Source organism: Labrus bergylta, chromosome 17, assembly GCF_963930695.1.
Source record: "Labrus bergylta chromosome 17, fLabBer1.1, whole genome shotgun sequence".
NCBI lineage: Eukaryota > Metazoa > Chordata > Actinopteri > Labriformes > Labridae > Labrus > Labrus bergylta.
Window position 1 is genome coordinate 26119388 of NC_089211.1, and position 25531 is coordinate 26144918.

General features: G+C 45.9%; 1 protein-coding gene across 5 annotated transcripts in view; it reads left to right on the forward strand.

Annotated features, from left to right (window-relative positions):
- LOC110001661 (unconventional myosin-XVIIIb-like) overlaps positions 1 to 25531 on the forward strand; it is a 48100-nt gene that overhangs the window by 19540 nt on the left and 3029 nt on the right. For 4 of the 5 annotated variants that reach the window (XM_065965485.1, XM_065965487.1, XM_065965486.1 and 1 more), the window contains exons 27-43: positions 1166 to 1271; positions 2261 to 2385; positions 2513 to 2667; positions 5136 to 5259; positions 6915 to 7115; positions 9007 to 9117; positions 10865 to 10969; positions 12001 to 12162; positions 12304 to 12417; positions 13298 to 13414; positions 13504 to 13587; positions 13761 to 13898; positions 13996 to 14181; positions 19426 to 19559; positions 19641 to 19682; positions 21308 to 21487; positions 22299 to 23262. In XM_065965485.1, the coding sequence (XP_065821557.1) occupies positions 1166 to 1271; positions 2261 to 2385; positions 2513 to 2667; positions 5136 to 5259; positions 6915 to 7115; positions 9007 to 9117; positions 10865 to 10969; positions 12001 to 12162; positions 12304 to 12417; positions 13298 to 13414; positions 13504 to 13587; positions 13761 to 13898; positions 13996 to 14181; positions 19426 to 19559; positions 19641 to 19682; positions 21308 to 21487; positions 22299 to 23244 (3030 nt within the window). In that variant the 3' untranslated portion in view covers positions 23245 to 23262. The remainder of the gene's footprint in view (positions 1 to 1165; positions 1272 to 2260; positions 2386 to 2512; positions 2668 to 5135; positions 5260 to 6914; positions 7116 to 9006; positions 9118 to 10864; positions 10970 to 12000; positions 12163 to 12303; positions 12418 to 13297; positions 13415 to 13503; positions 13588 to 13760; positions 13899 to 13995; positions 14182 to 19425; positions 19560 to 19640; positions 19683 to 21307; positions 21488 to 22298; positions 23263 to 25531) is intronic. The other variant, XM_065965489.1, reaches the window with a different exon arrangement.

Below are 25531 nucleotides of genomic sequence, written 5' to 3' on the forward strand. Positions count from 1 at the left end.
ACATGTTACTCAGCGTGTGATGTCACAACTCACCTCCTGACCCCCGTCGTTAAGAAGGTTTAATCCAGATTCACATGATCCAGAAGAGGTCATCCAGTATTTTTCTATACTGGATCAAGTCATCCGGTTTACTTCTGTACTGCTCTGTGTGTGTGTGTGTGTGTGTGTGTGTGTGTGTGTGTGTGTGTGTGTGTGTGTGTGTGTGTGTGTGTGTGTGTGTTTTTTTTCATTGGTTTCTTAAAGGCACAGTATGTAGATTCCACCACCAGGGGGCTCTCAATCAAACCAATAATAAAAGGATGATGTTGATGCTAGTGAATCATGGGAGTTCTCTCTTCTACTCCCCCCCAATGAAAACGACCTCCGAGTTGACCGTAGTCATGACGACCGGGTGAAACCGACCTGAGGAAGAAAATATGTTTACAGACGAGCTGATGTATCCGAGTATAATTAACATGATGTTTTTATCACAGCAGCAGTACGGCCTTTGACGTAACATCCGGTGTTTCCACGGCAACGATAAACATGTCGTGTCCGTCATGGTGGCCGCCCACGACCAAAATAAAAAAGTGGGAAACATAGAGCGCTCGCTGCTGCTTTGCTCGTACACGAGGATGGAGAAATGTGATAAAAAAAAACGGCGGTAAAGCCTTCTAATCGATTTGATTGGCGTCTTTTTGGCGACTACGCATCTCGAGCTGAAAAGTTGAAAATGTTTGAACCCCCAAAAAACTGCTGAAAACGTGTTTCATAGCAGCAGAGAAGAGCGCCTGGCGATGGCGCCATACCAGAGGCGATGCGTCTCTGTGTGATCGCTACTTAAGTTTTTTAAAAATATTTTCCACTTAAACTGCTGCATCACTGATGTAGACGAGTCGACATTAAGGTCATGAAGAAATAAAATCGTAAAATATTTGCGTGGATGTTGGCGCCCCCTGTGGACAAAGTGAGTAGTGTACGCATACATAAAGAGAAACAGTCTGTGGTTGATTTAATCCTTTTTTTAAAACAGGGACTAAAGTGAGCTGGATTACCTGATCATGGGTAGAAAAAGAGTAAAAGTTATCTGGATTAAACCTTTTCAATAACTCGGGCCTGGGTATTAACAGAGCACATTATTTAATCCCTTGTTCTGGTCCTCCTTCTCTTCTTCCTTCTCCCTCAGGCTCGTCTAGACCAGTGCAAGGTCAGCATGGAGACTCTGGAGAAGCAGCTGGAGGAGGAGAAGCAGAGAGTCCAGATGGCTGAGAGTCAGAGAGGAGGGGGAACAGGTACAGATCCGAGGGTCCCGCCCGTCTCCTGCCTTTTGTTTTTTGAGGAGTGTGTCGTTATCTCAGCGCTGAAACACACACGAGTGGACATCATTCATTTTGCTGCAGGTTGTTTTCATTTAGCAGTTCAGACAGAAGGCTTGTGAGAAATGTGCCATCTGCGGACACAGTTTCAGTTTCTAACCGAATTGACCGCCTGTTTTTTGCAGTTTTCTCATGAACTTCAACATGGCTTCATGTTTGCCGCTTGGTGCAAACAGAGAGTTTATAAAGGTTAAAAAACTGGATCACATGAGGGGTGATGAGTTGGTTCAAGCTGAATCTGTCCGACCTGCTGTACGGTTGGATGCTTGCAGAGTGATATCATATTTAAAGGTTTTATATGTGATTTTTTTGATCCAGCAGATGTCGCCCTTGAGCACCAGCATGAAACCAAAACAACTGGCGCTGCATTGTTGTGTTAGCATGCTAATGCTAGCAATCTTTATTATGCTGGTATCTTCACACTGCATGTAAATTTACCTGAAATGAGCGTGATCTAGAAACACAGTTAAGCAGTGAGTACAGTATGTTATTCTTCTTTTCTCTAGTCCCTCAATTAAACAACTTTTATACACGAGGGGAGGAGTCAGCCGGCCGTCCCGGCGATGTAAACAAAGTGAAGATAGGACTCTGAAAACTCTGAAAACATCACAGACAGTGGGACTCGGGTGTTACAGCCATTGTAGACAGTCATGATTCACAGAGTTATTTTCAGAGGAGATACTTGATTTCTATTTAAGTGTGAAACGTCACAGATAAAGACTTTAAGTTTGTAGGTCAGAGCGATGATAAGAACTCTTCTTCACGTCTTAGCTTCAGCTCAGGGTGTTTTTCTTTGAGGTCAATGTAAAGGACACAGGAGGTAGCTCCACCACAGCGCAGGTTTTAAGTGACCCCGCCTGCCCCCCCCCAGACAAAGTCACATCCGTCTCTCCCCACACACACAGACAGCGAGCTGGCCATGCAGCTGGAGTGCTGCCAGACCGAGGTGGAATTTGTCCGCAGACGACTCAAGCAGACGGAGGAAAAACTGGAGACGGAGAGAGAGACGAGACAACAGCTCGATACCAAGGTGAGACAGGACGCCGCGACGTGCACGGAGACGCTGCTGGGAGATTAAATCTCTCAGAGGGTAACAACACTTTCTGTGTGTGTGTGTGTGTGTGTGTGTGTGTGTGTGTGTGTGTGTGTGTGTGTAGGTGGCGTCTCTGCAGGCCCAGCTGGAGCAGTCCCGGCGGAGCGCTATAGACCTGAAGCGTCACTGTCGCCGTGTGACCTCTGACCTCCAGGACGCTCGGGTCCTTACTGACAGCCTGCAGAGCCGCATGCACGAGCTGGACCGCAAACAGAGACGGTTTGTTTCCACCTGTTCCTCTAAAAATGGCTTTTCATTCTCTTTGTTCCACTTTCCATTAAACAGTAAATTCCTTTCAGAATCAGAATCAGATTTATTGACCAGGTATGTTTACACACTCAAGGAATTTAACTTTGGTAAACTGTGCTCTCTTATGTACAGGTACAACATTAAATATCAACAATAAACATAATAAGACTAATATTTACATAAACATGAAACAGTGCAGTGGTGAATAGTGCAAAAGATGCTGAAGAAACATGGTAAGTAAAATGTAGTTATGTGACAGATGGGTCAATTACAGTATTTAGTGTGTGTATATTGATCATTTAAATTAAATAATATATATACATATATGGGATGCTATAACTGTAATGATGTCAGACACACCTGGAGCCAAATACAACCAACTGGAGTGGATGTACTTCGACCGGGTGCATTCCCCACCAAGCCTTCATAACTGTCTTTAGGCCTGGAGTTACTCTCAAACATTTTGTTCATATCAGCCGTTAAGACCCCAAATATCTGAAGATAGGGCCCCTTTTAATGAAGAGGAAAATGGCCCTTTAAATAGAAGAGAATGTGTTCTGTTGGCGTTTTGTTAATGATCTCAAACGTAAAATCAGCCAGACAAAAGGACGAGTTATCAACGTTTGAGAAAAGGAAATGCGCTGCATCACCAGTTCTCGTTCAAACTCAGCAGCTTGAGTTGTTTCCTCTGCAGGAGCAAACTGATGTGAGATATTGATGCTGTGATTAAAAATGTGCCCACTCATAAAAACACACAAACTCATAAAGTCCTCTGAGGTCAGCAGGAAGAATCTTTATGTTTTCCCCCTCAGACTCTGTGAACGGCTTTTCTGCGTCTGATAGAAACAGGATTAATGAGTTGATTTAAAGGCTGCCGCTGTTTTGACTCTGACTTTTAGAAAAGAGGAAGTGGTGAAGGTCGTCTTCAGGATTCTGTGAGCTGTCTTCTTAAAAATATGACTGATACCAGAAACTCCTTTTAGTAAAAGTATTCATGCAGACTGTTCAAATTTAACACTGCACTTTCTATATCCATTGAGTTAAAGGAGCAGTATGTAACTCTGACCCCTAGTGTTTAAAATAGGTACTGCAGTCTGAATTCTAAACATCATAGAGAGCTGTCTCCCCCCCCCCCCCTCCTCTCTAGAGTGGATGCTCACTCAGGTCCCCATGTGGTGGACTCTGAAGCTTCAGTGTTTATCCAGCTCTGCATGGGTCTGTAAACCTTTCTGTGTTCTAACCTCTCTCCATTTTTCAAAAGCATCTCCAATATTGATCCTAGTTTGAGCACGTTTCTGCTCGTGGAGCTTATTAGAAACATGCAGAGGCTTTTTAGGTCGGGTACAATCACTTCTATCTGAACCACTTCTCTTGACCGCTTCCATCACTGCAACACCTGTTGACCTGATAACTGCTCTCATATCTGACAAACCGAGGGGCGTCCAAAACGGCCGTGTGGGGGGGTCTTAAGAGCGCCTACCTTCTCTGGTCCAAACAAATCCAGAGCATTCAGGAGCAGAATCTAAAGTTAGAAGGAGGACATACTGGCTGCTGCATTGTTGTCAGAGAAGCCAGCACTTCAACATAGCATGTTTCCTTAATGTCTGATCAGATAGTAAGATACCTTTATCATCTCACTCTCTACACAGCTCACTGATTGGACCTTTAAACTGTTCATGTTTTGTTCTGCTACGTTTTTAACTCTGATATATACGAGCAGGAAGATTTAGAATATCACCTGCAGCTGCAGCATTAAAATCATAAAGTGTTTGTGTTTACTTCTGAAGAACAGCAGGTCTGTAGTTTTATATCTGAACTCTGTGTGTGTGTGTGTGTGTGTGTGTGTGTGTGTGTGTGTGTGTGTGTGTGTGTGTGTGAGTGTGTGTGTGTGTGTGTGTGTGTGTGTGTGTGTGTGTGTGTGTGTCTGTGTGTGAGTGTGTGTGTGTGTGTCTGTGTGTGAGTGTGTGTGTGTGTGTGTGTGTGTGTGTGTGTGTGTGTCTGTGTGTGAGTGTGTGTGTGTGTGTGTGTGTGTGTGTGTGTGTGTGTGTGTGTGTGTCTGTGTGTGAGTATATGTGTGTGAGTGTGTGTGTGTGTGTGTGTGTGTGTGTGTGTGTGAGTATATGTGTGTGAGTGTGTGTGTGTGTGTGTGTGTGTGTGTGTGTGTGTGTGTGTGTGTGTGTGTGTGTGTGTGTGTGTCTGTGTGTGAGTATATGTGTGTGAGTGTGTGTGTGTGTGTGTGTGTGTGTCTGTGTGTGAGTATATGTGTGTGAGTGTGTGTGTGTGTGTGTGTGTGTGTGTGTGTGTGTGTGTGTGTGTGTGTGTCTGTGTGTGAGTGTGTGTGTGTGTGTGTGTGTGAGTGTGTGTGTCTGTGTGTGTGTGTGTGTGTGTGTGTGTGTGTGTGTGTGTGTGCGTGTGTGTGCGTGTGTGTGTGTGTGCAGGTTTGACAGCGAGTTGACTCAGGCTCTGGAGGAAGCTGACAGTGAGAGGGAGCAGAAGGACAAAGCCTGTCAGGAGAACACGGCTCTGGGTGCAGAGATCTACACGCTGCGCCGCAACCTGCAGGTTTGTGTTTATCTGTTCAGTCTGTTTGTTTACAAAAACCATGTGAAGGGCCCGTCTGACTGGGGCGCTGGGGCGGTTATGATGCACGCCTCATGTACGGAGGCTGTAGTCTTCATCAGTGGTGCAGGATATACACAGGTATATGGAGGACATCTACTTACTTTTCAGTCTCTGTAGGGTACACATTTATTCTAACCCCCCTGTGAATGCTCAGCCTGAGCCACACATGTACAAAGACACAACCACAGGATGCATCAGGGGGTTTCTCTCTTTTCATGGCAGCATAATGAGCAGGGAATTACATTTTCGAGATTTCTTTCATATCAATCCTCGACTCCCTGAAGTCAGCAGTGGAAGTTGAGCGTCAATGTGCAAATAAAAAAATGATTTTTTTAATGTTAACTAAGCATGCATGGGTAGTCTCACAGGCTGTTTATCCTCTACTGGACGGGGACAAATATCCGCTTCTACAGGCACCACCACACCACTGGCGGCGGCTGTGGGTTTCAATCCGACCTCGGCCCTTTGCTGCATGTCACCCTCCTCTCTCTCCTCCCCACATGTCCTCTCTCTCTCTTCAATAAGAGAAAAAAAAGGGCTTAAAAAAATACTTTTAAAAACCTGCCTGACAAACAGCTGCGACCATGAAAATAACCTGAAAAGCATCTCAAACTGTTGGAAAGAGTTGGAAGAGATACTTAAATGTTTGAACCTCACAGTTTAAACTTTCCTCTCTCTCTGTGAGCAGTCTTGCATTCAGAGTCGTACTGAATTGAAGGTTTGGAAAGAGAGCAGAGTATGAACACAGAAATAATTTATTCTGCAGGAAAAAAGTTCTCTGTAGGATTTGGAAATCGTATATCAGATGTTTTTAGTAGTGTTGTAGTCAAGGCCACAGTTAACTGAGACCAAGACTAAGATCGTAAATATCTCATCTTGTGTGCAGGGGGCGTGTCACTCACTTAGAGCGTAACACCGGGAAGTTGAAGTCGTAACCAGGGGATAAAAATCAAACTACAAAAGTTATTTGTTGTTTTAGAAAGAAGTGTTTTCCTTCTAATCACAGTGATGACGAGGAAAAATCAATGGTGGTCTGTTTGTCAGATATGAGAGCAGTTATCAGGTCAACAGGTGTTGCAGTGATGGAAGCGGTCAAGAGAAGTGGTTCAGATAGAAGTGATTGTACCCGACCTAAAAAGCCTCTGCATGTTTCTAATAAACACTTAAGCTTCAGAGTCCACCACATGGTGACCTGTGTGAGCATCGACTCTAGAGAGGAGGAGGGGGGGAGACAGCTCTCCATGATGTTTAGAATCTGGACTGCAGTACCCATTTTAAACACTAGGGGTCAGAGTTACAGACTGCTCCTTTAACAGTTTGTGAAATTACTCTTTCCTCTTTGGTTTCATATAAACTTCAGCTGTTGTTTTTCTGTTTGTATTTTGAACTCATCTCCCGTGAGGCTCAAACTGCCAGAGTATCCTAGAGAGAGATAAGGCCATTTAAGTCGCCGTGGTAACCAGAAGAGAGACAGTCTGTCTGAGCCGAGATCTGTGTGTGTGTGTGTGTGTGTGTGTGTGTGTGTGTGTGTGTGTGTGTGTGTGTGTGTGTGTGTGTGTGTGTGTGTGTGTGTGTGTGTGTGTGTGTGTGTGTAGGAGAGCCAGTCAGAGGTGAGCCGTCTGCAGAAGCAAAAGGAGGAGTTGTGCGCTCAGATCCGTGACCTCAGCCTGCCGGTCGATCTCGCCTCTGAGTCGCTGCCCGACCTCAAGAAGCAGCTTCGTCTCCTGGAGAGTCAGGCGGGCGAGAGAGCGACGGAAATCAGCACGCTCGCCGCCAGGATACAGCAGCAGCAACAGGTGATCACCACGCCGTCAGACACCTTCAGAGACACTCTGTCTGCCCTGTTTCACCTGGTTTCTCTATCTCACCTGGTTTCTCTATCTCACCTGGTTTCTCTGTTTCACCTGGTTTCTCTATCTCACCTGGTGTCTCTGTTTCACCTGGTTTCTCTATCTCACCTGGTTTCTCTATCTCACCTGGTTTCTCTATCTCACCTGGTGTCTCTGTTTCACCTGGTTTCTCTATCTCACCTGGTTTCTCTATCTCACCTGGTTTCTCTATCTCACCTGGTTTCTCTATCTCACCTGGTTTCTCTGTCTCACCTGGTTTCTCTGTCTCACCTGGTTCCTCTCTCTCTCACCTGGTTTCTCTCTCTCTCTCACCTGGTTCCTCTCTCTCTCACCTGGTTTCTCTGTCTCACCTGGTTTCTCTCTCTCTCACCTGGTTCCTCTCTCTCTCACCTGGTTTCTCTATCTCACCTGGTGTCTCTGTCTCACCTGGTTTCTCTGTCTCACCTGGTTTCTCTGTCTCACCTGGTTTCTCTCTCTCTCACCTGGTTCCTCTCTCTCTCACCTGGTTTCTCTCTCTCTCTCACCTGGTTCCTCTCTCTCTCACCTGGTTTCTCTGTCTCACCTGGTTTCTCTCTCTCTCACCTGGTTCCTCTCTCTCTCACCTGGTTTCTCTTTGTCTCACTTGGTTTCTCTCTCTCTCACCTGGTTTCTCTCTCTCTCACCTGGTTCCTCTCTCTCTCACCTGGTTTCTCTTTGTCTCACTTGGTTTCTCTCTATCTCACCTGGTTCCTCTCTCTCTCACCTGGTTTCTCTCTATCTCACCTGGTTTCTCTCTCTCACCTGGTGTCTGTCTCTCTCACCTGGTTTCTCTCTATCTCACCTGGTGTCTCTGTCTCACCTGGTTTCTCTGTCTCACCTGGTTTCTCTGTCTCACCTGGTTTCTCTCTCTCTCACCTGGTTCCTCTCTCTCTCACCTGGTTTCTCTCTCTCTCTCACCTGGTTCCTCTCTCTCTCACCTGGTTTCTCTGTCTCACTTGGTTTCTCTCTCTCTCACCTGGTTCCTCTCTCTCTCACCTGGTTTCTCTCTATCTCACCTGGTTTCTCTCTCTCACCTGGTGTCTGTCTCTCTCACCTGGTTTCTCTCTATCTCACCTGGTTTCTCTATCTCACCTGGTTTCTCTGTCTCACCTGGTTTCTCTCTCTCACCTGGTTCCTCTCTCTCTCACCTGGTTTCTCTCTCTCACCTGGTTCCTCTCTCTCTCACCTGGTTTCTCTGTCTCACCTGGTTCCTCTCTCTCTCACCTGGTTCCTCTCTCTCTTACCTGGTTTCTCTCTCTCACCTGGTTCCTCTCTCTCTCACCTGGTTTCTCTGTCTCACCTGGTTCCTCTCTCTCTCACCTGGTTCCTCTCTCTCTCACCTGGTTTCTCTGTCTCACCTGGTTCCTCTCTCTCTCACCTGGTTTCTCTGTCTCACCTGGTTCCTCTCTCTCTCACCTGGTTCCTCTCTCTCTCACCTGGTTTCTCTGTCTCACCTGGTTCCTCTCTCTCTCACCTGGTTTCTCTGTCTCACCTGGTTCCTCTCTCTCTCACCTGGTTCCTCTCTCTCTCACCTGGTTTCTCTGTCTCACCTGGTTCCTCTCTCTCTCACCTGGTTTCTCTGTCTCACCTGGTTCCTCTCTCTCTCACCTGGTTTCTCTCTATCTCACCTGGTTTCTCTGTCTCACCTGGTTCCTCTCTCTCTCACCTGGTTTCTCTGTCTCACCTGGTTCCTCTCTCTCTCACCTGGTTTCTCTGTCTCACCTGGTTCCTCTCTCTCTCACCTGGTTTCTCTCTATCTCACCTGGTTTCTCTGTCTTACCTGGTTTCTCTGCCTCACCTGGTTTTCCGTCTGTCACAGATCCACATGCGCTTTGAGATGGAGATGGAGCGGATGAAGCAGATCCATCAGAAGGAGTTGGAGGATAAAGAGGAGGAGTTAGAGGATGTGCACAAGTCCTCTCAGAGACGGGTACGTCATACATGAATTCATTATCACGATCAAAGCCGTATAGATGTTAGTCCACAACCAACCAAGTCTCCCAGACAGATGTTGAAGAAATGGATGTAGCTTTGCCTGCCTTTTTGGAGCCAGGAATGACCATATTTGTTAGAGGAGGCGGAGTTTGAGAGTAGTTTTGATGCGATATGATACAGCTGGTTGTTCTCTTGGAGAAACATGAATGCTGCATACACTGAGCTCCCTCCACAGAAGCATCAAACAAACAACAATCCAATTCTCAAAAAGTCTGACAACTTTTACATTTTAAATCTTTTCCAAAAGTTATTACATGCAACAGATTGAGACCCATGATCTCCTTATTGAACTCAGCTTTAATACCCAGAAACACATGCTGGGGTCCAAACACTCTGGGTTCTGGTCCTGGACTCATAAGGAGAGACCCTGTTGAGGAAAGAACCGCTCTGAACCGGAGTGTTGTGTAAGCGAGCCGTGTTGTGTTGTTTGGTACAGATGGCTCTTTCTGAAAAATGTCCTTCCTTTCTTTTCACTGAATCCTTTTCAGGGTTTTTTTTTTCTTCCTCATGATGTTATCTAACCAGACGGCAGTTACATCACTTCTCTGCAGTTACATCAACGTTTCCACAGGTGTTCTGTTCAAACTTTAAATCACACAATCGAGTCAGAGAACGAGCTGCTGGGAATCTGTGCTGCTTCATGTGGGAGAGGAAAAAAAACATCTGATTGAGGATCGACATCTGGTGGCCATTATCATCAATCCCTCACACTCCTACAGTTCATGCTGTCATACCTAAAATAAATTATGAAGTAAGCAGATTTATCCTTCAAAATAAAATACAGACTTCTCCTAAAGTGAAGCTGCTCCATTGTCCCTTCTGGGCCTCTGTACATGTGAGGTGGTGACTGTGTCTGCAGAGACTCTGTCCTCTCACTGGATTTTACTGTTCTGCTTTGTTCTGGTTGACTCGGGACGTTTCTGGGGGCGGAGCTGGTGTGTTTCCTCCAGCCAATGACAGTGCAGCGGGTGATTTTAGGAGTGGATACAATTCAGTGATTGGACGAGATTCAAACCGGTGAATATGACGGACGTGGACGTAGCAGCAAAGAAGAGAAAATATAATGAGAGTGAGGAGAAACACCAAGTGGATAAAGCTCGTTCTAAAACGAGGGTGAACCTTGTGTTGTCTTTTACTCGTGGATGTGGAGTTGATCTACTTCCTGTTGGACAGGAAGGTGACAAACACCAGCGGTTAGCTTGTGCTAGCGTGTGTTAGCTTGCAGTGTAGCTACAAGCAGTAAAACGTACACACTACTTCCTGCAGGGGGCGGGGCTTCAGGAGGAGGAAGGGCCCAGTTTGAATGTTGTGTTTACAAACTGCAAAGAAAAGATGATGCTGACTCCACCTTTAAACTGCAGTTCCATGAGTGTCCACTTGAGGCTGCAAGCTTCCTCCCTCTGGCAGAATCTTTAAACCAACAGGATGTTGTTGATTTATTGAACAGAGCGTCGTTTGGAGGCTTCTGTCAGTTTGTTTTTTTAATGTTCTCCCTCAGATCACGATGATGTTGTGCTCATCGTGATGCATCCTGCTGCAGGGGAAATCTGTCGAGGACAATAAAAACTCATTCAGAAAGGCTGTTCATCTTTGTCTTTGTGTGTGTGTGTGTGTGTGTGTGTGTGTGTGTGTGTGTGTGTGTGTGTGTGTGTGTGTGTGTTTGTGTTTGTGTGTGTTTGCAGCTGAGGCAGTTGGAGATGCAGTTGGAGCAGGAGTATGAGGAGAAACAGATGGTGATCCACGAGAAGCACGACTTGGAAGGACTGATAGCAACTCTGTGTGACCAGGTACTCCACACACACACACACACACACACACACACACACACACACACACACACACACACACACACACACACACACACACACACACACACACACACACACTGCTCTCTTGTTCATTTGTCCCTGCAGGAGCAGACTCTTTCTCCCACCGTAGATCATCCTCATTGCAGGTTAATGTACTCGTCTTTCCTACATTACAAGCACCACAAAACAAGCACAGGCAGTCTCTGTCACTGTGAGGTCGTAGTCTGACTCCTGATGAGACACCAGGTCCTGGTCTGAGGCCAAACTGTCATACAGTTCTTCAAGTCTATTAGAAAGAGAGTAACAGTTCTTTAAACCTGGGCTGTGTTTGTGTTAGTATAAAGGTACAGAACGTTTTCAAAGATTCCTTCAGCCAATAAGCTCGCTGTAATGTCCTTGCGTGCGTCCACTAAAAGTGTCTGACACCATTACAGAAAGGATCCAAATGAGATAAGACCTTTTTATCTAAAGCAGACTATCTCCTCTGGCTAAACTCCATGTGATCTGCAGAGTCCCTCTGCACCTTTAAGAAAAAGCTAAAGACCCAGCTCTTTCATGAATACCTACTAACTTAATGATGATGGTCTCCATATTATTGATGATGATGATGGTTGTGACGATGGTTTTTGTTTGATAACAACGACTTATAAGATGGTTTCTATACTGATTAGAGCTCTCAAGAACTGCCCTCAATGTTGTGCTTTGCCTCTGGTCACTTCCTGTCAGCACCTGTGTGTCCAATCAGACTCAAAGCTGATCGTTTGCTCTTACTGACATTGTTCCCTTTTTTCTAGATCCTTGCTTGTGTTGTTCTTACTCTCTGATGTACATCGCTTTGGATAAAAGCTTAGTCATTTAGACCCAAAGTATGAACAAATAGGACGCCGGTTTCAGACATCTGAATTCTCCTTTAACGGTTTCAAGTGAAGAATTCATTTTTATGTCCCTGGTATCGTTGGTGCTCCTGTCGGGTTAATATCTGAATGTGAGGTATTCTCCACGTCTTGCAGGTCGGCCACAGAGACTTCGATGTGGAGAAGAAGCTTAGGAGAGACCTGAAGAGGACTCACGCCCTGCTGGCCGACGCCCAGCTGCTCCTCTCCACCGTCGACAACCCGGGGCAGAACTTCCCCAACGGCAGCAGAGAGCAGATAGAGCGCCTGCACTGCCAGGTAACCATCACCTGTACATCAGTCTGACTGGAATATAGAAGAAACTCCTACATGGTGTGAGATACATTCATGCTCTCTCTCTGTCTCTCCCTCTCTCTCTCTCCCTCTCTCTCTCTCTCTCCCTCTCTCTCTCTCTCGTAGCTCGAGGAGAATGAAGTGAGGCGTCTGGAGGCGGAGAGTATTCAGACGACGCTCTCTCAGGAGCTGGAGAACACTCAGATCGAACTGGAAAATCTCTGCAAACAGAAGAGTTTGGTGAGTGTGTGTTTGAGAGGGGTGTATGTGCAGACGGGTGAAACATTAAAGGACAAAATGTGAATCAAAGAGTTCTTCATGACATCACAAAGGGCAGTAGCCCCTCCCCCAGGTGGGTGACACTCCCACAGCTAGGTGTTTGTTCTGCCCTCTGAGTCTGCCTTCTCACCGTAAACAATAGGACATGGAGCCAGAAAGATCAGAGTACACCCAAGCCCTTCCAGAGAGGGGGCGTGGTCAGACACAGCTCATTTACATATTTAAAGGTACAGACACAGAAACAGCCTGTTCTGAGCAGGGCTGAAATAGAGGGGTTTATAGACATGATCAAATACAGGATCAGAGTGGATTTAGAACAAGAAACTTCACACACATGTTTTGAGGAGCTCTGAGACTTATTTACACTGAAGAAGAAGAGGAGAATATGTGACCTTTAACAAGTTAAGCCGCTGCTGGCCGGTGGGGCCTCTGGTCGCTGGCCGCATAGAGTCTGTTTTCTGCCAGGAATTTCCAAGATACCAACTCCTTCCAGAAGAAATCTCTTAATCTGTTGAGGAAACGGCCTTATGCATTGAAGTAAATGTCTGTAAACCTGACCTTAGTGGGAGTGGCCTGTGGTGCTGTGCATTCTGGGATTTGGTGTCTTTCATCCACAAGAGCCAAAAAGACACTTTCTGCCTTTTCTCGGCCAAGAAAGCACCAACTTCAAAATGTGTTTCACATTTCAACATATATGACCCAATGTCAGTACAGATTCAGGTTTCACCGGGTGAAGTATCACCTTTAATGATTTGTGGGATTCATCTTTTGCGTCACATTTTTTCATCCTCGTCGTATTTTAATGGCGCTCCCGTGATGTCCTCACCTCCGTGTCCTCCAGGTGGACGAGCAGTTAGCGCTGCTGCAGCACGAGAAGGTGGACCTGCTGAAGAGACTGGAGGAGGACCAGGAAGACCTCAACGAGCTGATGAAGAAGCACAAAGCGCTCATTGCTCAGGTGCGACTCTGGACTTTGTTACAGATTTATTTATCACTAATTTAGCAAAAACTCTTAATTTGTATCTCCCTCTTTGATCCCTGCTTCAGTCGTCGAGTGACATCTCTCAGATCAGAGAGCTTCAAGCTGAGCTGGAGGAGGTGAAGAAACAGAGGCACTCCCTGCAGGAGGAGGTGAGGCAGCACTGAGAGCTTTATGAAGTAGAAACAGTCTGATATGAGATTTAATGGATTTCTGGATCATTCCACCTCGTTGTTAAACATCTCGGTGTAATGAACTCACATTCAGGGACGTGCTGCTGCATTCATTTAGGCTCTGCAAATGTTTTCTCTCCCTCTTAATGCAGCTCCAGCAGAGCGTGTCAAGGGTGCAGTTCCTGGAGTCGTCCACTGTGGGGCGCAGCATCGTCAGTAAACAGGAGGCGCGTGTGTGTGACCTGGAGAACAAACTGGAGTTCCAGAGAGGGCAAGTGAAGAGGTTTGAGGTGAGAGGGAAAACAACTGAATGTGTCCTCACTTTAAACACATTTCATCCCATGCACGGCTTCATATGAACTTTGTGTTCTCTCTCTCTGTGTGCAGGTGCTGGTGCTGCGTTTAAGGGACAGCGTGGTGCGCCTGGGGGAGGAGCTAGAGCAGTGCGCCCAGGCTGAGGCTCGGGAGAAGGAGAACGCACGGTACTACCAGCAGCGCGTGCAGGACATGAGGCTGGAGATGGAGGAGCTGATCCAGAGGGAGCAGGACAGCAGCCGCAGACGCATGGAGCTGGTAGCTCACACACACACACACACACACACACACACACACACACACACACACACACACACACACACACACACACACACACAGAGAGTGCTCTGTAAATAGCAGCACATATTGCAAATGCTGCTCTTTCTGCCTGGAAACCACATTTCTAAATGTTGTCAGGGGGCGCTCTCTCCCACACACACGGACAGAAATCCACCCCTCCCCCCCCCCAAAAAAACATCAACTTTTTATTAGTTTATAAAAACAGGTAAATCATGCATCAAACATTCTGCATATTTAGAAGAACACTTTCTCTCGTCCCATGACATTTATTTGTTTTGCAACTTTAAAAACAAAGCGATTTAAAAAGTGCTTCAGAGGAGACGAGGAAAACATTAAGAGCAAAAACATTCAAGTGAAATTACATTTAATGGACAATCAGAGCACACGGTACAAAGAAAATGTTTTTTAATAGCCATAAAGAGGAAATAAAAAACAAACAGCAAATGTTAGACTGAGATAGCTGGAGATTTAAAAAAGAAGAAGTTATGTTTCTAATTAACTTTAAAGCTTCTTCAGACGTTAATGTCTGCTAACAGTTTGTACGGACTGTAGGATCACAAACCGGACGCCCCCCCTCATGTGGAGGGAAGCGGTTACATTTGTCAGAGTTAGTTTGTTTGGGGATGATGAAGAGGGAGCTTGTAGCCTGTGTCGGGGGGGGGAGGGGGTCTAGTGATGGATTTGGGTTTGGGGCAGATTGGCGCCGAGTTCTCAGACAGAAAAAGATAAAGAACAAATGAAGGGACTCAGCGAGGGGGAACAAACAAAGTGTGTAAGAATGCAGCGACGAGGCAGAACATTTAATTTTAGAGGCTTATTGTCCTGGAAAAACAAAAAAGCCTTCACAAACACGCCCGCGCGGCTGTTTCTTAACTTCTCAGCATCCGTCAAAGACACTGTGGAGGCTCAGGAAACAGAGAGAATAAACAGACTGAAGGGAGGAACCAGGTGAGGAGTCACTCATAGAGACGGTCTGTTATTGGCTTGAGAGAGAGAGAGGAGCGAGCGTCAGGATCAGCACCTTGGAGAACGTCTGTGAGGTGTCTTTTTTTACCTAGAGGTCAGGATGATCCCGCCCTCCTGTGCGGTGGATTAGCTACATGGTTGTCTAAAAGTTTATTTTCAGGACTTTTTACCAGAACGTTCTTTCACCAAGAAATTCATGTTTGAGTTTAGAGTCCGTGATGACTCGTCGTTTAGATTTAAACTGATTCACCAAAAACTGAGTATTTCTCAAAGTGAACAAAGGACTCTGTTCTGTTAAAATATATTTTGTTGTTTTCATGGTTGGAAAAATCCAAAAACAGCCGGGGCGCTGTCCATCAGGCGGGCGGCCCGGGTTCGAGTCCCACCTGTGGCTCCTTTCCCGCATGTCATTCCCTCCTCTCTCTCTCCCTGACTCTATCCATTGTCCTATCTCTCCATTAAAGGCACAAAAAGCCCCAAAAAAAATTATTTAAAAAAAACAAACAAAAAGATAAAACAGCCAATCACAGCACACGATATGGTGGGCCAGAGTGACGCTTCCATCCGTCCTTTCAGCCTGTCAGCATAGGATGCCAGCGAGTGTCTGCTATAAAAATCCGCTTGATTCTATTCTTTCCTATCTCTCCTCACTCAGCAGAGCTCGTTAGCTTGCTGTACAAAGTGCTGCATTAATAATATCCACATCATAATTAAAATGTTGACCTTTGACCTGTGTCAACTTTATTCAGTTCACTGCGAGCCGTTTACTGACGAGCCTCTGAGTGTTGAGATTTGAGTCGACACCTCGTCTACATCAAGCACCACACTTCAGTTTTTCCACCTTCAAAATAAAAGCACCAGATGTTATATTTGCAAGCGGAAAATGAAATTTCAGTGAAAGCGAGGAGGTTCCTGGTTTGAATCCCTCTTTATGTCAGCCCTGTGATTGGTTGGCGACCAGTCCAGGGTGTAACCCCGCCTCTCGCCCAATGACAGCTGAGATCACCTCCAGCCCCCTCGCCACCCTGAACACGAAAAAGCGTTATAGATAATGAATGGATGGATATGCTTGTGTTCACTAAGATCATCATATTAAGATGATAATTCTTGTTGATAATGACTAAAGCAGCTAGTATGCTACTGATTAGCATGCTAATAAGAAGCTAGTTAATGGTGAATATTTCAACCTTACTTTAAAGTGTTCAAAGTGAATCGAACAGAAATAGCAGACGAGACTCTCAAACCTTTTCGCCCATCGATGGAGAGAGAGATGCAGCTCGGTTCCTTCCTGCACACACACAGATCACCATCGCTGTACCTCTGCCCGGCTCCGACTGCTAAATATAAACCCCCCAAAAAAAGTATTACTCATAACCGAGCTGCATGGGAGGAAACATTTGAAGCGATGCAGGTGCTTAAAAAAGAAAAACCCACTGATAGGAAACAACTTCCTCCAGGCTACGAGTGAAAGAACCACACACACACTCACACACACACACACACACACACACACACACATACTCCATACTCCATATCCAGCCGCTCTCTCCTCTGTTCTCATTAACAGAAGCAACAGCTGGTGATTTATCTGGAACATTCCTGCACAGGTTTGATCTGACAGCAGGAGGGAGGCTCTCTCGTCTGTCACCATCACTGCTCGGTGTGAGCGATGTGCTTCCACAGATCGTTATTATCATCAAAAAGAGATCGCTCGTCTCTGAAATCATCACTGAGACATTTGACTTCACACAAAAAAAAGTGATGATCATATCGACATGTTAAACGTACAATATATCGAATTTTATGACAATGTTTACATTCAAATATCTCAATTAATTAAAAATGAACTAAACCTATTTTATATCATTTTATTGTTGAGTTCTTACATCACCTCAAATATTCCCGACAGTTATCAAAGCAAGAGAAATCTGTAATTTTATAGTTGTAACGGCATGTGTCTTGTCAAGGCGGCTTCAAAAGAAGTTAGTATTATTATTATTATTATAAATATTTTTTTAACAATATGTTTATTGAGTTTTAAACATTTTTCCAAGACACACAATTACAATTAAATAAATTCTAAGGAAAAAAAAAGAAAAAAGATATACACATGCACATACACATTTATAAAATAAGGCGGAAAAAGTAAAATACAAAAATAATACAAATACAAAATAAAAAAAAATAAAAACTGTAATTACAAAATGTTGCAAAATTATTACTGTTCGTATTAAATAAAAATAAAAGAAGTTATTTGTTAGTGTTATTTAGACACAGAGGCGCTGTGTTTGTCAATAGGCGAGACAGCCTGCTTGGGGCTCCAGTCCAGTAGGGGGGGCCCTCTAAAGGGTTGACAAACTTTAAAACTAAAGCAGTGGCCAAATATGTGCACATTTTGCAATGACAGTAGGAGACCTCCCTAAGGGGGCCCCATCTGACAGCACTCACTCTCGTTGCCCTGCCAAGCGTTGCTGAATTTTTGCTGTGAAAACCAAAAGTTTGTCAGTGAAAGTCAACAAAGGTGAAGAAAAGGAAACAGAAACAGGAAGTAAGAGGAAAAGGAGGAAGCGTCAGGATGCTGGCAGACATGATGGTGAAGAACGATGAATGTCGGTTTGAGGGCCCACCCCCCCAGATGATTTTTGCCCCAACAGACTCTAGAATGGCCTCTGATTGGACGTTATATTGAGATCTAAACTCCCTCTCTACATGGCTGCATCGCAGGAACTTTTCATCGTTCTAACTGTTGGACACACAGGAACTATGAACTATTTTAGTTCCTAGAACCCGGTTTAGAGGAACCTCTTTTGTAGGTCCAGTTTCAGAGGCTTTGAGTGATGTACGTGCACAGTGATTGGTCGAACACAAGAGCCAATCCACGCCAATTGCCATTTTTAGATGCCGCTGTAAACTTTAGACTGTAAATGCATTCAATTAATTTAAATGCTTCAGAAACCAAATCATAAAAACAAACGCACAGCTCCCACCACGCCGTCCTTCTTATTTGTCCTGTAAGTGTCGTCGCTCTAGCAACTGTCGGCCGTCCTGCGTCACCATAAAGTTCATATCAGGCGTCACCATGGCGATGTGAACACAGACATTACAGTTCCCCAAGGTGTGTCGTAGCACGCTGAATACATTCTTCTTGTTAACCTCGTGCAGGAAGTGAGCTGGCATCTCTCCAGCTACCGGATCCACTTCCAGACATGGTCCAAACCGGGATTTAACCCGGCGACCCTCCGGTCCTCAACCTAAGTCCGCCCCGTACTATCGTAATCCTGCGTCCTATAAAACACTCATTCAACACGTCCTGAGTTTACGACATGTAAATCAGTGAAACGTTTCAGAGAACATTTGAACACGTGTGTGTTCTCCTGACGGACTCACACACACGTGTTCGCGGCGCTCTCGTTCTCGCTCGCAGCAGATTTTCTTGGTGACCTCTGAGCGGAGAGCGAGAAACACAGCGCTTCAATAATTATTCACTTATTAGCACAAAGCAGGCAACACACACACACACACACACTCACACACACACACACACACACACACACACACACTCACACACACACACACATGCTCAAACACTCCGCCTCCTCCGCCAACGTTCTTCACGTCATCTCTCCCTCATCCTGCTTTCTCTCTCTGACTGTGATTAATCCTCATTGTCTCCTCAAGGTTATGGACACACACACACACACACACACACACACACACACACACACAGTAATACACACATTCATACATGGTTATGTGTCTCTATGACAACCGCTGCACCCACACCCGTCTCCTCACAGCCAACAAAGCCAATAACTTTGAAAGCAGAGAAAATTCTGTGTGTGTGTGTGTGTGTGTGTGTGCGTGCGTGCGTGCATGTGTGTGTGTGTACGTGCGTGTGCGTGTGACAGAATACTTGACAGACAAAGAAGAATAAAAAACAGACAGGATGATTTAATAAATCACTCCCAATGCATATTCAATAAGTTGTCCTCCAAATAAAACATACAAACATGAACGGCGGCGGCGGCTTGGAGGTCACGCGTGTGCGTGAGAGAGAGAACATGCCAAGGGACGTTCACTGTTTGACTGATGAGGTAATATGGGTGAGAGTGAAGGTAATTGCTGTGGCGGATGCGGCCTCGGGGGGTTACAGAGGGGGGGCGTCGGTGTTGAAGGTGAGCGTGTTACTCGCCTCAAACTAAATTTCCGTTAATCCCGAGGCGTCTGTTTGAACAGGAGATGCAGCTGGAGGAGCTGAGCGCCGTCAGGCAGGCGCTGCAGGCCGACCTGGAGACGTCCATCCGCCGCATCGTGGACCTGCAGGCGGCGCTGGAGGAGGTGGAGTCGAGCGACGAGAGCGACTCAGAGAGGTGAACATCTTCAACGTCTCGCTGTGATCACGTCTGTTTGTTTACATTCAAACCTTTTCACCACTCTGCCTTTCACTCCAGCGTTCAAACTGCTGTGGAGTCCTTGACTCGAAAGAAAGACCTGTAAGAGCAACAGGAATGTGTGTGTGTGTGTGTGTGTGAGTCGGTACAGTGTGTGTGTGTATGTGTGTGTGTGTGTGTGTGTGTGTGTGTGTGTGTGTGTGTGTGTGACCTGAGCATCACATCAAGCTTTAACACTCAGGCATCAGTTTCATTTACTCCCCTCTTAAGTCATTAAGGACAAAAATGTCCACTTCCAAAAAACTGATATAAAAATAAAACAGATTGATGTTTTTTTATTCTTTTTTCTGCATAAATCTCTTGAACAACTCCAGCCCTGCTCAAAACTACCAAATATTTTTAGGAATTTAACCCTTTAAATGCCAGAATCATGTAATCAAACTGGCATTTAAAGGGTTAAATTCCTGATAATTATTCAGTATTTGGTAGTTTTGATCAGGAAATATACTTACTGTTCTATTTTTATATCAGTTTTTGTAAATTGGACATTTTCACCCTCCAGTGTCCAAACAGGGAACTACATTTTAAATCTGATGCTACACAAAAACTAACAATGCATCAAAGTCAATATTTTGGATAATCTTTGACATATCCAAGACTGATTTAAAAAAAATCCCCCAGCCACCAAATATTTGTTTTATGGAAAATAACTCTTTTTTTTTTTTCATAAATAACAATAGTGACATCAAGTAATCAAACTGGCATTTAAAGGGTTAAATTCCCCAAAATGATTGAATATTTGGTAGTTTTGAGCAGGGCTGAAGTTGTTTAAGAGATTTATGAGGAAAAAAGTAGAAAAGAATATCAATCTGTTCTATTTTTAAAACAGTTTTTTGGAAGTGGACATTTTTGTCCTTAGGGACTTAAGAGGGGAGTAAATGAAACTGATGCCTGAGGGTTATTAAAGGTTTCTCTCTGTGGCTTTTAAATCTTTGCTTTATTTTTACATAATGTTTGGGGTCCAAATAAGAAACAAAAGGTTTGCAGTTTCTTGTTCTGTCGTTTGCTTCGGCTTGCAGCAGAGAAATCCTCACAGGTGAACACATTTTCACCTATCGTGCATTTTGAACCCAAAATATGTAAAAAAAATAAAATAAAGCTTCAGAATATCAGATTCTGCTTCAGCTGTCATCGTTAAATCTCCCATTCTCCTGAGACTGTTTTAAATAAGAGCTCAGCCTGATGAAGGATAATTCTGGTCCAGTTTTGGTTCTGGTTCTATCAGTCACACAAACCTAAAGCGCTCAGAACTCTGAGACCTCGCTAAAAGGATTCAAACGATGGAAAAAACTCTTGAATTATCCTTTAAGGTGTTTCCAGGGAAGGTGGCTGCATGTACGGCTACTAACAGTCCTCTTCATCTTTACACAAAGGGTTAATTTTACTGTTTTACTGTGACTCTGTGATTAATCAGCGTTCTTCAAAATGGACTGTCAACGCTTTCAAAGTCGTCTCCTCTGAGATTCAAACATTTTGATCTTCGATGACTTGAATCTTAAATCTTGAAGAATCCTGCAGCGCTGTAACTCGTCCCTGTTTTGCAGTGAAGCCATCAGCTGATTGTGGTGCTGCATGCTGGCTGCGGCGCTGTGACCGTCTTGTGTTTCCACTTGAAATAAACATGAAGAGACGTCTGTGGTGTGTTAAAGTCCGGTCTTGTTCCTCAGTGACTCCGTGTCCAGCGCCGGTTCCGTCGGGACGGAGGATGTCGGCGAGGGGATCCGTCATTGGTTAGGAGTTCCCAGAGGAGGGTCCCGAGGTGGAGGTTCTCCGTACGGCAGCAGTACCATCAGCAGCCAAGGGGGGCGCCAGTCCATCGCTGACACAATGAGCACCTACAGTTTCCGGTAAACAACTTTTTTTTAAATAACTGATTCTTTCATTTCCACAAAAAATTATTTCAAAAAATATATATATATATATTTGGGTCCAAATCAAGTAGAGAGAAAGAGAGAGGGAGAGCGAGAGGGAGAGAGAGAGAGAGCGAGAGAGAGAGGGAGAGCGAGAGGGAGAGAGAGAGAGGGAGAGAGCGAGAGCGAGAGGGAGAGAGAGAGAGGGAGAGAGCGAGAGGGAGAGCGAGAGGGAGAGAGAGAGAGGGAGAGAGAGAGAGAGAGAGGGAGAGAGCGAGAGGGAGAGCGAGAGGGAGAGAGAGAGAGAGGGAGAGAGCGAGAGGGAGAGCGAGAGGGAGAGCGAGAGGGAGAGCGAGAGAGGGAGAGAGCGAGAGGGAGAGCGAGAGGGAGAGAGAGAGGGAGAGAGAGAGAGAGCGAGAGCGAGAGGGAGAGCGAGAGAGGGAGAGCGAGAGGGAGAGAGAGAGAGAGGGGAGAGATTGAGAGAGAGAGAGAGAGAGAGAGAGGGAGAGAGAGGGAGAGAGAGAGGGGAGAGATTGAGAGAGAGGGAGAGAGAGAGAGAGAGGGAGAGAGAGGGAGAGAGAGAGAGAGAGAGAGAGAGAGGGGGAGAGAGAGAGAGAGAGAGAGAGAGAGAGAGGGGGAGAGAGAGAGAGAGAAAGGGAGAGACATGTGGGAAAAGGAGCCAAAGGTCGGACTTGAACCCTGGCGGCCGCCTGGAGGACCACGGCCTCTGGGGTTCCACGATCTGCAAAGTTATTTTCAGTTTTTTTAACATGTCATCGAGTTCAAGGTCGTCTCTCTCCCTCCACAGTTCCTGCGTGGATGACGACGGCTCTGAGGTCGGAGCGTCCCGGGGTCTCGGTCGCGCTCCGTCCTCGTCCGCTCTGTCCGAGCTGCTGGAGGGACTCCGCAAACGGCGAGCGGGCGGCGATGCAGGCGACGGAGCCGGGAGCGCCGTCTCCCTGCCCGTTTATCAAACGACGGCGGCCTCCACCCTCAGACGGAGAGCCTCCACCCTCTCCCTCGGACCCGACGACCTCCAGGAGCCCCGGCCCGGCCCCAGCATCCTGAAACCCTCGTCCCCGCTCATGCCGCGCTCCTCCAGCTCGCGCTCCATCAGCGATCCTCCGCCGTCTGTGTCCACGTCTTCGGCCGGAGCCAAACTGTCTCGCTACAACTCCAACGACTCAGTCTCCTCTGTCCCCTCGCTGCCCCGCCTCTCCTCCCTGGCGTCCTCCCTCGCCTCCCGCCACCGCCCCCCGTCCCTCTCCATCCCAGAAGAGGACTCAGAAGAACCCCGCCGCTCTGTGACCACTCCCATCCAGCGCTCCCCTCAGCCTTTGAGGCGGTGCATGCTGGGAAGTCTCATCACAGACGAGGGAGGTGAAGCCCCTCTGGGGTCAGAACCCCTCGTCTTCCAAAACCGCCGCCTCACCGAGGACAACGATGCTGCCGCCGCTTTAGACATCCTGCCCGCCATCCGGAGGGCTCAGTCCACCAGCAGCATCGCCAGCTCGGTGCGAGGAGGCAGGAGGGCGCTGAGCGTCCACTTTGGAGACCTACCTCCCTCCACCCGCAGCAGGAAGGGCTCCGAGACCGAGTCGTCCAGCTCAGGCGGGTCGGGGGGAAGCTCTCAGGGCGGCGGGTCGAGACGAAGGTACGAGAGGCCGCAGGGGGAGAGACTGGAGGCAGAGGGGAGCGAGGGGGGAGACGTGGCATCCGTCATGAAGAGATACCTGAAAAAGGAAGTGGACTGAAGCAGCTGAGGAGAAAAGGTAAGACGACAACAACATGAAAAAAGATTTGATTTTAAAGTTCCTCACAGATTTTCTTAAAGGCTTTATATTTATTTTCACACTTAAATATAAATCAAGTATCTCCTCTGAAAATAACTCTGTGAGTCATGACTGTCTACAATGGGTGTAACACCCGAGTCCCACTGTCTGTGATGTTTTCAGAGTCCTATCTTCACTTTGTTTACATCGCCCGGACGGCCGGCTGACTCCTCCCCTCGTGTATAAAAGTTGTTTAATTGAGGGACTAGAGAAAAGAAGAATAACATACTGTACTCACTGCTTAACTGTGTTTCTAGATCACGCTCATTTCAGGTAAATTTACATGCAGTGTGAAGATACCAGCATAATAAAGATGGCTAGCATTAGCATGCTAACACAACAATGCAGCGCCAGTTGTTTTGGTTTCATGCTGGTGCTCAAGGGCGACATCTGCTGGATCAAAAAATCACATATAAAGACTTTAAGTAAGCTAATTTAACACGTGCACTGCTGAAAACCTCCCTGAACATTTCAGGCAGACCGCCCCCTGAAATCTTCCTGCGTTAAGTGTTCACACATGCACCTGATAGCGGGAGAGTTTCACTGAAGGACAGGACCAAAAACGGAAAATCAATTCTAAAATCAACAGGGAGCCAGTGAAGGGATGCTAAAATTGGCGTGATATTGGCACATTTGTTTGTTCTTGCTGCAATCGGATTATACCCAACTTGACAGAAACTTGACCTTGGGGGCGGGCTGGAAAAAAGTCATGATGATATACCGTCGGCCATTTTGCGTTCACACATGCAGCTTACTCTGAAAATCAGCAGAAATCTGTGTTACAGTTTTTCTCAGTCGCTTTGGTACATTTCTCGAATCATCCTCGACATTTGCAAAACAGTAAGTGCATTTCTCTGAACAATTTGTACAAATAGCAAAACACCTTGGATTACCTGCAAAAGCCAGTCTCTTGCTCAAAATCCTCAGTTCAACTCTCAAAAGTAAATATCTGTGTCAATGAACATGTCAGTGCCATCAGAATGACAAGTCCTTGTGTCACTGTGTACAGGTAAGACAGTCAAATTACTTAGTCATGTTGTCAATATAACAGTGGACTCTGGAGGGCTGTTCTGATATAAACTATGGCTAAAGTTCTGATGACAATCATTGTAAATTGTATGTTACACCTTAGTGTATGTGGGAGATTGATTGCAAGAGACTGGACAAGATTCACATTTACGCTTTTACTGTTTGTGCTGTAATTTGTTGACAGACCATGTCATTGAGATACAGAAAGGAAGAGACAGCACTGCATAGCACAAAGAAAAAAACAAAAAAACAAAAGTAAAAATGTGAACATAGGACAATCTCCTTAGGGAAAACTGTACATGCAGTGCTGTAGGAATTACAGTGCAGTCTTCCTACACCTCCTGACGTTCCTGTCTGTTGGGCCACAAATTCTCATCCACATCACAACGAATATCTTCTCTTGCGATGCAGCGTGGAAAGAATCTTTTCGAGTGTCTTATCCAACCTCTGCAGGCATCTGCTGTGATGTCATCACACGCTGCATCCATGGCAGCCAGAATGGTCATCTGGCGATCATATACTTTCCATCTCCATGCTGAGAAAAATTCCTCAATGGGGTGAAGGAATGGGGAGTAGGGGGAGAGGAACTCCATCAGCATCCTGTTGTGACCATTGCCTGATGATGTTGGAGCGATGGAAACTGACATTGTCTCAAACTATCACGTACTTTATCAAGTCATCTCCAATCTGAGCCCTCTCTTGTTCAGGGAGGAGATCCCTGTAGAGAGTGTCTACAAAGGTGACAAGACGCTCTGTATTGTATGGCCCAATAATGGGAATATGCGTTAGCACACCATTCTCAGATAGCAGCACCCATGGTTATGTTCCCGCCCCGTTGGCCTGGCACATCAACTGTAGCTCTGTGGCCGATGATATTTCGACCACGCCTTCTGCGTTTCGTTAGGTTGAAGCCAGCCTCATCCATGTAGATGAAGTCGTGCGGTGGTTCACTTGCTTCCAGTTCCATTATACACTATATCCAGAAGACACAAAATGAGTTTTATGAATTACATGCATTTTCATTTTGGACTAGATACAGTTACATCAAATGTATACAGCACATACTGCATCTTCTTTTCTACAGCCATAGCAAATGTGTCACACATACTGTACATCACTATACGATGTACTGTTATCTGTGAGGTACAGTTACTGCATGCTCATACATGTTTTACCTGTA